The following is a 13,409-nucleotide window of genomic DNA, read 5'->3' on the forward strand; positions in this document are numbered from 1 at the left end:
GATTGTCCAGTCCGGCCCCCAAATCTCAGCTAAGGATCATGGCTTGTCTTTGCGAATTCTCCTGCAATACTTGGTTTTTGAGAATACAGTTTTGATTACAATTCTCTGAATGCTACAGAATGTCAGTTATTTTTGATCTACAAGGATACATTGAAGCCTTACCATGTGTTTGCAGCAATTGAGTCCTTTTGGGCAAAACCTTTTATTCATCTCGAAAAGAAATCAAAGAAAGCAGAATTGTAACAAAAATAAACCGTGGCTGCAATAAAGACTGGATTCATACACAGGACATTGTGAACCAGTGGATGGTTCTGCATGTCTAATGTACCTTTTGTTTAGCTGACGTGGGAGCTAGCACAAAGGTGATCTGTAAATAAAATTAATAAAACAGTATAATGGTAATGAATTGAGAACAGAAATTCAGGGAAATTTGGTGATGTATAAGATAAAGAATTACCTCATTATGCATGAGAAAAAATATAGTAAATTACAGTAGGTACAAGGAAATCTTTTCTGTCAACCTGGGATTCAATGTGAAAGAATTTCTGAGAGACTTTAGAAGTTTTAAAACAAATGCAATCCTAAAATACTTCTTATTAAAAGCCACATTTGAAACGCCAGCATGCGCACACTGTGGAACTGGAAAGGAGATCTTTTTCATATTCGCGGGAATAATAACCTGATGTTTGCTTATATGTCTAAAAAGAACATCTTGTACCTCTACAGCTAACACCTTTTCTGCACTGGGGAAATTTAGCATGTTGAAATGACTATTAAGATTCTGTAGCACTTGGATAATAAGCCCCCTTGTTGCAGGAATGCACTGGTGACTGCAGCATCTCTTCAGTAGCAGATGTGAGCAGCTATGTGAGACCGTTCCAGCAGATGTGAGCAGCTGTGTGAGACCGTTCCAGCAGAACTGGACTCTTGCTTCAGCTGGGCACAGAAAATAAGGAAAGTCATCGACTCCATTAAATACTTCAGCCTCAACAAAACAAGCATCACGCAGGTGCAGCTGACGAAAAGACGTGTAGAAGTGGCACTTAGGACATGGTTTTAGTGGTGGAGTCGGCAGTGCTGGGTTAACGGTTGGACTTGATGATTTTATAGGTCTTTTCCAACCTAAACAATTCTGTGATTCTATGACATGTGCCATGGCACCAAACTGTTGGTTGTTACTGCAGATCAAGAGAAGCCTTCACCATCACCTAAACTTTCCTAATGCACAGTCCACCCGTGCATCTCTGATTTATGTTAGCATTAAGGAATATAACAGATGAGGGTAGGGATTGGAGTATCTTTAACAAATGTCCTAGAGGGGAAAGCATGGATTTATTTCAGGCAGACATTAGGGAAATAAAAAATAAATATTTGGATATTTGCATTTCCCACCAATCTGTTGCGGTCTGGGGGCATTGGTTAGGAGATCTCTGGGAATCGCTGTGGGTCACCTTGGTCAGTTAGCTAGTCCTGACACCCGCAGTTTAATCATACCCAAATACCTGAGCCTTCAAGATGTTCTAAAAGATAGATTGTCAGGGGGTGAGGGGGACTCAGCTCTGTTTTGGACAGTACATCTCTTCAATCGCATTAACTAATTTAACTGTACTCTCACAAGGACAATAGAAAAACGTGGTAAACATTTTAGAAAAACTTTCATTTTAAAAACAAATGCGGGGGATAGTGACTAAATGAGTAGGTTTAAACTGTAGAAATAAAAAGTGCTTGGCCCCAGCAGTATAGAGGCCTAAGCAACATCATTTCTAACAACCTTGAAATTATCCCCTTGCTATTTTGGAGTCACTAACTCATCTTAATTTATTTTTTTCTTTCTATTTTTCCTCCTCCTCGAGTTGTTTTCTGTAAGACCTACTTTACCAGGAAGGAAATATGTAGCCCAGTACAACATATTAGGAAAAGCTTTAACAGCAGCCTATGATAGTTTTACAGTTGAAGGGACAAGTAAGCTTGCATTAGATGCATCATGTGCAGGCAGGAAATGGGATTTTTAAAAGTTACTGTGTTCTACAACATCACATCCTGTAGCTGGGACCTTAAAGCATTTTTGACAGCTGAGTCTCCATGGAAATAAGTACACTAAGACTGCAGCTATTTTAAGAACTTAAAGGATGCTGGAAAGTTATGGATAGGTACTACATCTGGGGGAAATCAGTACATTTTTGGACAATTCATACTCTTCACTTTATGTCTTCTAGTCATACTGCTTATACCAACTTAATGGGACAAGACTGCAGAAAAATGTGCCTGGTTTGGCAAGAGCACCATAGGCCCAGGAACATGAGAGAAAGAAGAAACTTGTGTTCAGTCCCGGTTTCATCTGGTTCAGGACATGGTCAGTAAAACCAGTAGATACCATCTTAAAGGCTTTATGTCATAAAGTAAAACCAAACCAAAACAAACATAAGCACAAGACTGATTTGTTAAATTAATTTTTCTAATATTCAGGTCTGGCAATTTCCCACAGTTGGCATTATCATCAACTCTACCATCTCAAGATACAGCTAGCCTTACCATAAAGACACGTATTGTGCAGTGTCCCACTAGTTATTTTGCACCAGCCCATCTCTCACTCTATCTCTAAGCTGATCACCTTAGAACTCTCTTTTCTGCAGAGGCCTTGGAAAGCTCTTTACAGAGCCTTGTTATGCATATTTTCCACTTGCAAAAAGTGTGGTGGCATTTGCTGTCATTCCTGTCATAGACAGTAACTCAGACTCTCTTTGGAGCCACTCTCAAGCTGGGTAAGTAATGCATTTTTAGCATGGGAATAGTAATGTATTTTATTTCTGCTGGAAACTTGGCAGAGAGCTGCTCCCCCAGCAATATGCCTTTCTAAAGGACAGGCCAAATCAAGTACCTGGATGTTATATTATGCCTCAGTAGGTCCAGTGTTCTCAAACTCTACTCATCTGCAAATCTGTGCAAAGCTTAAGCAATATTCCTCCTTAGGAGAATATTTTTGCAAGAAGCTGTCCTTGCTTTATATCAAGCTTTTATTTTGCAAACTTTGGGGAATACACTTTCTTTTCTGCAGCTTAGGAAGTCAGTGGATAAACACAGAAAATCTGAGCCTGTCTCATTGTTGGGAAGGCAAAAACTATTTTGTAGAAACCCTGCCATGTTTTCCATCTCCAAACATACAAGAATATGTCACAGAATTAGTAGAAACTGATCTAACTCTCCATATTGGACATAAAGCTCACCTGCTCCGGGAAGGTTTTGTTCGGTGGCCTTCTGAGTTCTTCTGCAATCTGGAAAAGTTAAATGCTCCCCAGGGCCAGGGAAATACCACAGCTATTGAATTATGGGGATTACACAGAGAGGATTCTGTTGAATAAAGCAAGAGGAATGTAAGCCCAAAGCCTGTCTTGCTGACTTGTAGGTGAGAGAGCCAGGTGCTTCAGTAATGATGCCTTGAAACTCCAACGTGCATTGCAGAAAAACCTCTCTTTTAAAAAGATTTCTGCCTTACAGATTGTCCTCTTCCTCCCATTCTCACAAGCCTACACTTGGCCTCTTCTGCTCCATAAAATTACTGTGCATTTTCTGTAATCACACAGTTGGTAACTGTGCCTGCTAACAGGTGCTAGAATTTTTAAACCAGCTGTATCCATGAAGGGTCTGTGTACGCAGACAAACGCGTCCTCAGTCACAATATCGCCGTGGCATTGCTGTATCTTCCCTGCACTCCTTAGTGCCTTTGGTGTTTCTTCTGGGCAGGGATTATTGTCACTGAGCAAGCTGGCGTAGCACCCAGCTAAGGCTGAGTCATGTTTCAGGCAGTTCTGAATTTTCAATAAAGAATGATCAGAAAGGTGACTATTTTATTATTTTTAAGTAATCAACATGGAAACAAGAGCAACGATTAAGTCACAAACAGGCATAGCCTAATTATAACCACGGCATTAATACTTAACATGAATACAACAGAAATTACAAGTATGTTGACATTATTCATTCTCGGTCAATAAACAAAAGTGTACAGTAAGGTCAGCATTAATCTATTAAGAATGCTACAAAACCAGCCAGCCAGTGTCCTTCAAAACCAGAGTGCTTGCTGTGAGACAGGCTGGAGTGGCTGCTGTCTGTCCCTTCAGGCAGCTGGACTCCTCGGCTGCCTATGGACCCTGCCTATTCTCCCATTTCTGCATGTAGTTCTGATACTTCCCTTTGTTTAGGGGTACAAAAGCACTACCTACTAGACAGAAAAAGAGCTCCAGTGCCAAGGGCCAGCCCTCACTCTGCATGAATAATGCATATATGCAGCCTAGGAGCTCACACGGAGGCAAAGCTGGCTCCATTGACAGTCTGTGACATTCATCAGTATCTGCTATTCAAACTCTTTTCCCACCCTCCCCTAGCTCCTTGCTACATGGATAGGACATGCTTTTGGAGCTGTACCGCTTTCTAAATGCTTTCTTTTACGTATCACTCTTTAAAAGGAATTCTGTAACACAAAATAAAAATTTTGCTTCTGTAGAAAGGGGGTTCTTTAAACACACCCCTTGCATCTTCTAGTCCTTATACCGTACCTTCCTCTTTTTCAAAACATTCACTAATACATGTACTTAACCACCTGCCTTTTACTAGAAGTACCAAAGTGACACTACAAAAGCCTAACCTGCATTTGGTATTGTGGTCCTGGCTCCTCTTGGTCTGAGCAACATAGGATAAACTTCTCAGATAGATCATTTCCAAAATCATAGAGAGGGATACACCCTCAAAAATAAAAAAAAACCAGTCTTTTTAGAACCAGACCAGAGGACATCAGTGTGAACAAAGCAGTAATTGCCATCTTTCTTCTCACCAGGATTCCTCCTAGGGTGCCATCTGCCGTGTTGCTTTCACTGTAGAGACAAGAGAAGACATCAGCTTGTCTATCGTCAATTCTAAAAGTTTTGATGAAGACGGAAAAAAAAATAATCCTACAGCTTACTCAAGTGGGCTCTATTTTTCTCCCAGACTCATTTACTAAGACCTCCCCTATTCCTCATCCAGCTCATGACATTCTGGGGAAAAAAACAAACAACCCACAACAAAAAAACCACCAGCCCCAAAAATCTTGGTTAGGAAGGAAACACAGAGTGAGGGTGCAGTGATTAAGCCAGTACTACTCTAGCAGTGTTCTTCTGTTATTAAACACTTCCACCCTGCCTTATTCCCACAAGTAACGCACCGGTGTAGTTGTCCTGCCAACTGGTCCCTCTTCCGTCCGATGCTTCCCGGCGTGTGGCAGCTCTGAACTGTCCCGATAGTCTCGGCCCTTGGGGTTCTGCATGTCCAGCACTGCCCGGCTCTTCGAGGGAAGGGGCGGCTTGTTCTGCTGTCCCTGGATGCTTGGGCTGACTTCAGACCTCAGTGGCTTGACTATTTTTTTGAGCGGTGCTGAGTTTTCTGACGATGTAGTCATCTTTGGTTTGCCTTGAGTCTTTTCACCTGTATTCTTTTCTTCAGTTTGGCCGGAGCAGGTATAGGACCGAAATCGCTGTGTGGGGACCAGGAAAGGTGGTGATGGTTGTTTGCCGGAGGTCTTGCTGCTCTCAGGGTCCTGTGACTTTGTGAGATGACAGCTCTGATCAAGCAGTGGCGGCGGCAGCTGCTCTTTTCGCAAGGCCTTGGGGTAGTCCTGCTCTTTCTTTGATGCCACCCTGCCCTTCGATCCCATAGAGCCGTACAGTGGGTTCTCAAACATCTCTGGCTTCTGCTGTCCCTCCTCCTGAAGCAAAGGCTCTGCTGTAGTTTTCCCCAGTTCAGGTGGCCTACAGTCATCAAAGCAGCATAAAAAGGAGACTTGTAAAGAGCAGGGAAGAGACACTGATTTAAAGAAAAAATGAATAGGAAATGAGCATGATAAAAATTAAACTGCTTGTGCAAAGGGGTAACAGGATAACAATGAAACTCGGGGGGGGGGGGAACAGAATTGTGTGTTGTTTTTACTTTGTTTAATCGTTATTAACATGACAGCAGGGAACAGATATGCATGGTACTGTATAAACTCCCTGCTGGACTACAGTCTTGTCAAAGCAATTCTTGGCTTTTCTTTAAACAGAGGTAAGCTACTGAGCCAAAATGTGCCAAGTGCTTTGATGGCTCTGCGACACACATAAATCTGAATTTAAATATTAATAAGAATCTTCAGATCTGAAGAGAGGATTGAGATGGCTGGCTGGACAGTTAATGTAAGAGCTCACATCATACTGTAGCGTTTTACAGCTAGGTCAGTCACTTGCTACCAGTGCTACACGGTATCCCTAAGGAAAGGATAGAACTCTTTAGTGCACCCAAATGCACAATATATAAGTAATAGCTATATAACGTAGGGTGAGACATTGTAGGTTCACAGCTGAGCCCTTTGAATTGAGGCTCAGACTGGAGTGACAGCACAGTTGTACAATGGGACAAGGGAGGTTTTGTGGATTGTGTATGACTCGACCTGGCTGGCAAGGCTTTCACCTGGAGAACCACCACAATGTTTGAAAGATCAGCCACAATATCACTGATCAGAGTGGCACGAGGGAGAGTGGCATGTGTTCTTTGGGTGTATTCAAAGGAGTTGTGTTCCTTCCTTGCTTCGAGTTACATTCTGGTAGTCAGTACATGCAGGAGCAAAGAGCTGAGAGCATGATGAAGTGTTGTCAGGTACATAACAGATTGAGGCAGCGCTTGCAGCTCTGACTTCGGCAAGTTCTGGCTTATAGAGACATCTATCTACCAGTGAACTCTAGCCCAGGCTCAGAAAGCAGCTGTCACTGTCAAGAAGAGGTCTGGAATGAGGATATTGATGGCATACACGTGCTAAAGTAGAGTAGCTTCATTGCTTTACTCAGGTGGGGTATTTTCAATTGCTGGATGGAAATTCTGCATTAAGACTTGTGATAGATGCAGCACATAGATGTTAATTTGTTTAGCAAGCCAGAAATTTGTATAGCACTCTAAGCAGAAATTCAGCTAAAGTACTTCACATATGACATGTGAAGGAGCTCTCCTTCCCATCCGGCGGAAAGATCTATGTCACACTCTTCCCTTTTCTTATTTGTTTCTACAGTCAACTCTGTAGTCTTCTCCTCTCTTGGCAGAATTAAACTTACACATATATTTTTGGCTTTCCTTTCACAAAAGTCAGAGGAACTACTACACTAGTTTTCTTTAAGTGTGTGATATCTGCCCTTGTGACCTTCGCTTGTCTTTTTCTAATTCTACATATAAAAGATTGAAAGAATATGCTGCACCTTGAACTCTGTATAGATAATGAACCAGTGACTGTGCAGAACGACAGGAAAGAGGGGACGACAGGAGAGAGGGGACAAGTCCCAGTGCAAAACTCAAAGACTCACAGATACTCTTGACTCCGACTACAAATGCTTCTGTTTACTGTAGGCTGGAGGGATGTTTTTGGAGATAGAGGCGACAAGGAGGGTGACGTGTAGGATGACTGACTCTGTCCCATTATGGACGTAGCCTCTTTGGGCTGCTGCTCATAGCTCCAGGGAGAAGGTGGCTGGTCTGGTGATGGTATCTGCTTAAGCTGGCTGGCTGCAGAGGGTTGCTGAGAGAAAGCAGCCATCCCCAGGTAGTTGGGGTTGCTGATGTCTGTGGGAGTGGAGCTGCTGAAGAGAAGAAATATTGTTGGGAAGATGCATGCAAAAATACTTTTATTTTTTTGTCTCCCTGCCAGCTACAAAGGAGTTAGTGCCCGCTGACTGCTTAGATTAAATACCACCTACTTTTTTCTTTTTTATTTTTTTGTGACTGTTTGCTTCAGAATCAGAGAATACGTGGGAGTCCCGTTAGTGCCTCCCACCCCTGGGTCACTGGAAAGGAAGCAGCTGGGTCAAGGCCACCTCCCCCAACCCCAAATAGTTCCTCTAGCTATGACAGATGCTTCCATTTCCAGGTTGCAGAGACCACCCAGCCTCTGCAGCCACATATAAGGGCTTCTACAGGTTTCTAGGCCCAGCAGTTCAGCTGGAAGCTGCAGCAGAACGGTTCCAGGCAAGAGGCAAATTCCAGCTCTGGGCAGCATTGTGCCCCATGGGAATAAGCTGCTGGAACAACAGGAGAGCCATTTGGCCTTTTGAGGTGTACCCATGTAGACTAGCAGGCAGAAGGCCTGCAAAGAAATGCCCTTGTGCAACGGGAGTGAGAGGACAGCCTCGCCCACAGCACCCTACGACTCTGGGGAAGGATAAGACAGGCAGTTTGAGCATGGCTCCCCACCCCAAGCGGGCACAGGGAAAGCAGCAAGATTACCGTAACATATCCTCCTTTCCTGGGTTGTCTGGAGACGAGGAAGCACTCCCCCAGTAGCGAGCAATGGCTGCTGCCTCTTTAGCCACCAGATGAGTAGATTTTGACTTTCTGTTGGAAAGAAAGGGGCCCTTTTTAAGCGGGGTGCAGAGACCCAGTCTGAGTAATGCTTCTCAGCTTTTGAAACTGTGCACAGAAGCACTGACCAACCCCGACCAGAGAGCCACAAGAGCAGCTTCCCAGTGCTCACCATGGCTATTAATACTGCTCCCACAGCAAGCCCAGCTTTGCGTTAATTGAGCCAACGAGTTTTCTGTAACCGACCTACCCCTTTGCCCTTTACCTGTTAGTTTGATCCCAGTCTTTGCTAGGCTCTGAGTTGCTGATGTTCTTTGGTTTCTGCCCAGCGATTTCATCACGTTCAATCTTGACAAAGTCTGAAGGAAAGAAAAGGCATAAAAGTGTGTTTTGGCAGCTTCAGAGTCTGATTGCCTAAGTTTTCTGTGATACTGCTTGTATTAAGGCATCTCTCTTTGTCTATCAGAACGACAGACAGCTTTAAACAGTTGCTGCTATCATGTTTTCAACTGCCCACTAATACATATGGTATTTTGTTGACACAGGAAAAATGAGTGTATCTTGGAATACAAAGGTCCCGATCCACCAAACAGCCACATACGGGTCATTTTACCATCAAGAGAGTAATAGTAAATGTCATGAGGCTGCTTTTGTACTCTGGAAGAGAACAAGTAGCAAGGTGAAAATAAGCAAGGTTTGTGATCTTTTAGCCAAGGAGCTGCTCCCTGAGAGCCTCACATGCTCTTTGCAGGTGTTCCCCAGGATGACTGGAGCAGGGAGAGCTTTGGCACCTCTTCACATAACCACTGCAAGTGGAAATACGGTATCACCATTCAATAAAATCAGTATTAGTGACAGACAGGGGGCTCTCTCAGTCTGCTGAATTTACTTGAATGATGAAAAAGAAAAACCCAAATTGAATTGCTGTGTCTTTCTGGAAGAGTACAGGTATACCCCTGAGAACTAAGGATACTCACATCCTGCATTCAGCATCAAAAGATCTTGCCTCTTTGGGACTTAAAACACTGCCAGGATAATTTTCAATTCCTTGACAGTTATCAGAAATCTTTTGAGATGGATATTCTCTAGGGCAAGCATCGCAGAGATGATGTCGTTCCTTACCATATAGTTTCTCTCTCTGTTTTCCTTGTGATGTTTGTAACTTGATTTCACCTTGGAAGACCCCTGTTTTCTCACCATGGTGTGTCAGCACAGTATGGATAGGAACTAAGGATTCTGTTGCTTCTATTCGCAGGGCAATGCAGCCTTCCCCTAGAAGAGCACAAGGAGACAACGAGCCTGGGACTGAGAAAAAAAGCATTGAAATCTTCTTGTGTCAGTCATCTATTATCACTGTGCTGACAGGGCTGAGATTACTGGAGAGAATCTACTTTGGATCGCAGTAAGGAGTGTAATATCTCTTGAGAAAGCAGGGGCATTCATTTCACTTCTTTACATATGTGTGAAGGATTTGGGCATTGGAGACACCCGCAGGTGACTACAGGGTTCTGAGCTTCCATTACTGGTAAGGAACACATGAGCCTGTGGCTGCCATTTCAGTTAATGGGATTTTGGCAGAGAGCCTTCTGTGGACGAGCACTGCTGGTTAGAATTTGGAAGCAAGCAGCACTGACAATGACTTTTCTATAGCCAGGAGAAATGAATCAAGTAAGTGCAAGTGAAACAGGACCTGTATGTTCTGAATACACAGCACAGGAGCAGACTCCTGATTTAATTCCTGTGAAGTCCTTTATTTTTAAGCTGCTGCTCTTTTAGGGCTGGTAAAGCTCACAAAAATTGTTTCTTGTAGTTCATATTCCTGTAATCGTCATTACCTCACAAAATATTGGCCACAATGTATTTTTATATGTATTGAGTTCTAAATCAGAAGTTGGAGCATCATAGATGTTCAGTCTGTAAGAGTTACTTCTCTCCCACTCTTTCGGTGGTTTGGAAAAATCTAAGTAGATTTTGACTCATCCAGAACTTTACAGCTATACATTTACCATAAGATTCATCACTGTCTGATGACTTAATGCTGATCAGGATGTGTTGATCCAGTAGGTATTCTGGGTCTGAAATAATTGGAGTCAGCTGCAAAGACAAGTTGATGTAGGTCAATACAATAACTGGTCTACACGAACACAGTTCTCCCTGTGCTTCAGTCCCAAATGAGCAAAAGTCAGCTGGACAAACCCATTGAGGGTATCATGTCACCCCCAGGATTGGCCTCTGATGATGTTTGGAGATCTGTGCTAGAAAGCTACACACTTTTAGAGCCCACCCACTCTCACTCCCAGCACAGCAGGTAGAATGGTACAAATCAAACACTCATGGGCTGAGATGCAGTTTTCTCCTGCAGTGCAGGACTGAAAATTGCTCTTGGAGGAAGTGATCTGGACTCTGATTACGCTCTGTTCCCAGAAATCTGTTTGGCTGTTGTTACAATCACTTACTATAGAGGCATTCCCCAATCTCTCAGTGTAAGGCCATCTTTCCAAAGTCAGCAGTTCTTCTTCTGAGCTATTCAGAAGGGTACTGACGTGCATATTTGCTCCAAATCCAGGAGCTCTGATAGTTCTTCCCGCTCCCGCTGTGCCAGGAAATGGAGAACAGCTCTGATCCCAAGGACAGGACTTGTCTCTGACACTGATGCACAGAACACTACTTCTGGGCATTGATGGTCTTTTTAACACAGGTAAAAAATACTTGGTCAGCTTTTCTAAAAAATAGAAAAAACTTTGCCTGACAGGCAAGGAAGCTCCAGGGCAGAGTTACTTTTTAAGATGTTTGATCTTCCAGCAAAAACTAAAAAACTGGGCCTGCTTAAAAGACTTACCAGCATAGTTGTGTTCACTAAAAAGGTGAGAAAAAAGTCACGCTCCTGAGTGACATAAATCATGCGCCAGCAAAATTTGTGATTAAGGATGAAAGTAACTGGCAAGTCCTTTCCTGCTTATAACATGCCCTGTTCAGCTGAAGCCCACCGTGCATTCTTACAGTCTCTTGAGTACTCTTGAGTAAACAAGACTACAAGCATGTTCCTGGAAATAATGTTTTTATAAGGAAAAGATGTAATGTTGCTTATGGGATACAAGTGGAAGGCTTCTGTTCCATATGGATATGGAAACACAGTCCCAGTTTACCTTTGGAAGTGCATCAGTGAACTTTACCACAAGCTCCCCTTCGTTCCCATCCTCATTTTCTCCTTCCTGGCTCTTTACAAAACCTGCAAAGTGATGAGAAAGTTGTTCACCAGAAGAGACAGTAAGAACTTGGCTACAAATTCTTTTCAGATGCTAGATCTGCAAAAGGCCTACAATTATTTTCCTGCTTGGGCAAAAGTCTTAAAAGCATTAAGAAGCTTAAAGTCTGAGCTTTACACAGTAAATTTACAAGTGATTTTACTGGAGCATTGTTAAATGGTTTTATTTTACAGTTAAACTTGGCACTGAAAAGCTCAGTGCATACATGGACTGGAGGATAAGAACATGACAGCTCTTCCTACGCCACTCAAGATAGCACACTTTTGAAATTCTAATTTAAGATTCGTAATACACTGTTTCCATAGAAATTTATGCAAATTTTGATACAGCCAAAAAATAATCTTTTATGGAACTGTCTTTGACACAGCGCTCTGACATGCGATAATGTGATGAAGCATACACCGAAGGCATGCTGTCCCACTTAGAGGAGCAGTCCTGTGATGGGGAATCGCTTAAAAAAACCACAGCAAGGGCATGTAGGCTCGCATTACATAAACAGCTGAGACTCAGCCCTGCAGCACAGGGACCGGGAATAAGATCTGCAGCGCTGGTAGGTACACAGTCCCGTTTAGAGAATCAAATCACTATCTTTCACTTCTAAGTTGGTCCTCTGACTTATTCTTTTTTAAACCAGGGTAATTAAATTGTTTTTATTAGCATAATGCAGATGCTTTATTTTGAAAATATCTGATCCTTTGCAGCAGGCACGATTAGAAATTTAATTGATCAATATGTTGGCTAAGTAGCAATTTTATGTGTGATCAGCAAGAACAACACGTGTTTCTCTTCAAGAAAGGAATTATGATATTGCTGAACAAGATGGAAGAAATTGTGGATGGCTTCATGTCGAAGCACAGACTGCAGCTAAATGGCTGTGGGGTTTGGCTTGCGTTGCTGACAATACAGAATTACTTGTAAATGACAACAAACCTCTAGGACATCCCTTTTCTGTGCTGGAACAAGTGATCCACACAGCTGTTTATTTATTTAGATCAAAGCAAGAGGAAGGGGAACTAACCCAAACAAGCAGGCAACTGACAGAAAGAATAAAGATGGGCAAACCCATACTTTCTAAGCAGCTAGAGTGAAACTCGATGTAGAACTTGGTCTGGGACTTGGTCTTCAGAGTAGCATAGCAGTGCAGGAACTCTATCTCCCCTTGAGAATCCGTGTACTTGGAGTCTAAGAAAGAGGAATGGAAAATAATGACATTTTCAGTGGGAGATAAAGAGAGGGCATTTTTGAGTGGACTCTTTTCAGAAGCAGCTTTTTCTTTCACAATATACAAAGCACCGCATGTTGTACCCAAAGGTGAAGGTAGCACACCTGCACCCAAAGTGACTAACCATTCTTTGAAACAAACTGTGAGGTGACTCCCACTTCAAAGGTGGCAAAGACAGGACTGTGGTCACTCGTCATGATGTCAGTGGTGCAGCCTGCCAACGAGAAAGAGAGGATAGTTACTGCCCTGCGTTTCTGCCCTGCTGCAGTGAGATCACTGCCATAGAAATATTATTCGGTAATTTTCCAGAAAATATAACTGTCACTGTGGTAACTCGTCTCTAGTCAGAGGTGTTTCTACGTAATCCCATGTGACTATATAGGAGTGTAACTTTTTTGTCAAAACACATAAAGGTTTGGTTAAGGGGCAGAACTCTACCATATCATTTTGCAAGTGACTGTCAGTGTTAGATTCCCCTGGTACAAAAAGCACTTGCAGGCTTCCTGGTTGCCTCTGCAACGTGCACAGCTAATTAAAGCTCTGATATGGCAGGAAATCACGCAAGCATGCACTGG

General features: G+C 42.9%; 1 protein-coding gene across 3 annotated transcripts in view; it reads right to left on the reverse strand.

Annotated features, from left to right (window-relative positions):
• Positions 1–3,825: 3,825 nt before the first annotated feature.
• Positions 3,826–13,409, reverse strand: part of INPP5D (inositol polyphosphate-5-phosphatase D) — a 56,774-nt gene continuing 47,190 nt past the window's right edge. Inside the window, exons 19-28 of one of the 3 annotated variants that reach the window (XM_080409724.1) lie at positions 12,959–13,048; positions 12,681–12,794; positions 11,493–11,575; positions 10,353–10,440; positions 9,469–9,618; positions 8,612–8,705; positions 8,272–8,379; positions 7,356–7,628; positions 5,198–5,780; positions 3,826–4,868 (exon numbers count right to left, since the gene is read on the reverse strand). In XM_080409724.1, coding sequence (XP_080265850.1) covers positions 4,866–4,868; positions 5,198–5,780; positions 7,356–7,628; positions 8,272–8,379; positions 8,612–8,705; positions 9,469–9,618; positions 10,353–10,440; positions 11,493–11,575; positions 12,681–12,794; positions 12,959–13,048 — 1,586 coding nt within the window. In that variant the 3' untranslated portion in view covers positions 3,826–4,865. Of the gene's footprint in view, positions 4,869–5,170; positions 5,781–7,355; positions 7,629–8,271; positions 8,380–8,611; positions 8,706–9,468; positions 9,619–10,352; positions 10,441–11,492; positions 11,576–12,680; positions 12,795–12,958; positions 13,049–13,409 lie in introns of those variants that run through there. The other 2 variants (XM_080409722.1, XM_080409723.1) reach the window with 2 other exon arrangements.

The sequence above is a fragment of the Falco punctatus genome, assembly GCF_963210335.1.
Source record: "Falco punctatus genome assembly, chromosome: 13".
NCBI lineage: Eukaryota > Metazoa > Chordata > Aves > Falconiformes > Falconidae > Falco > Falco punctatus.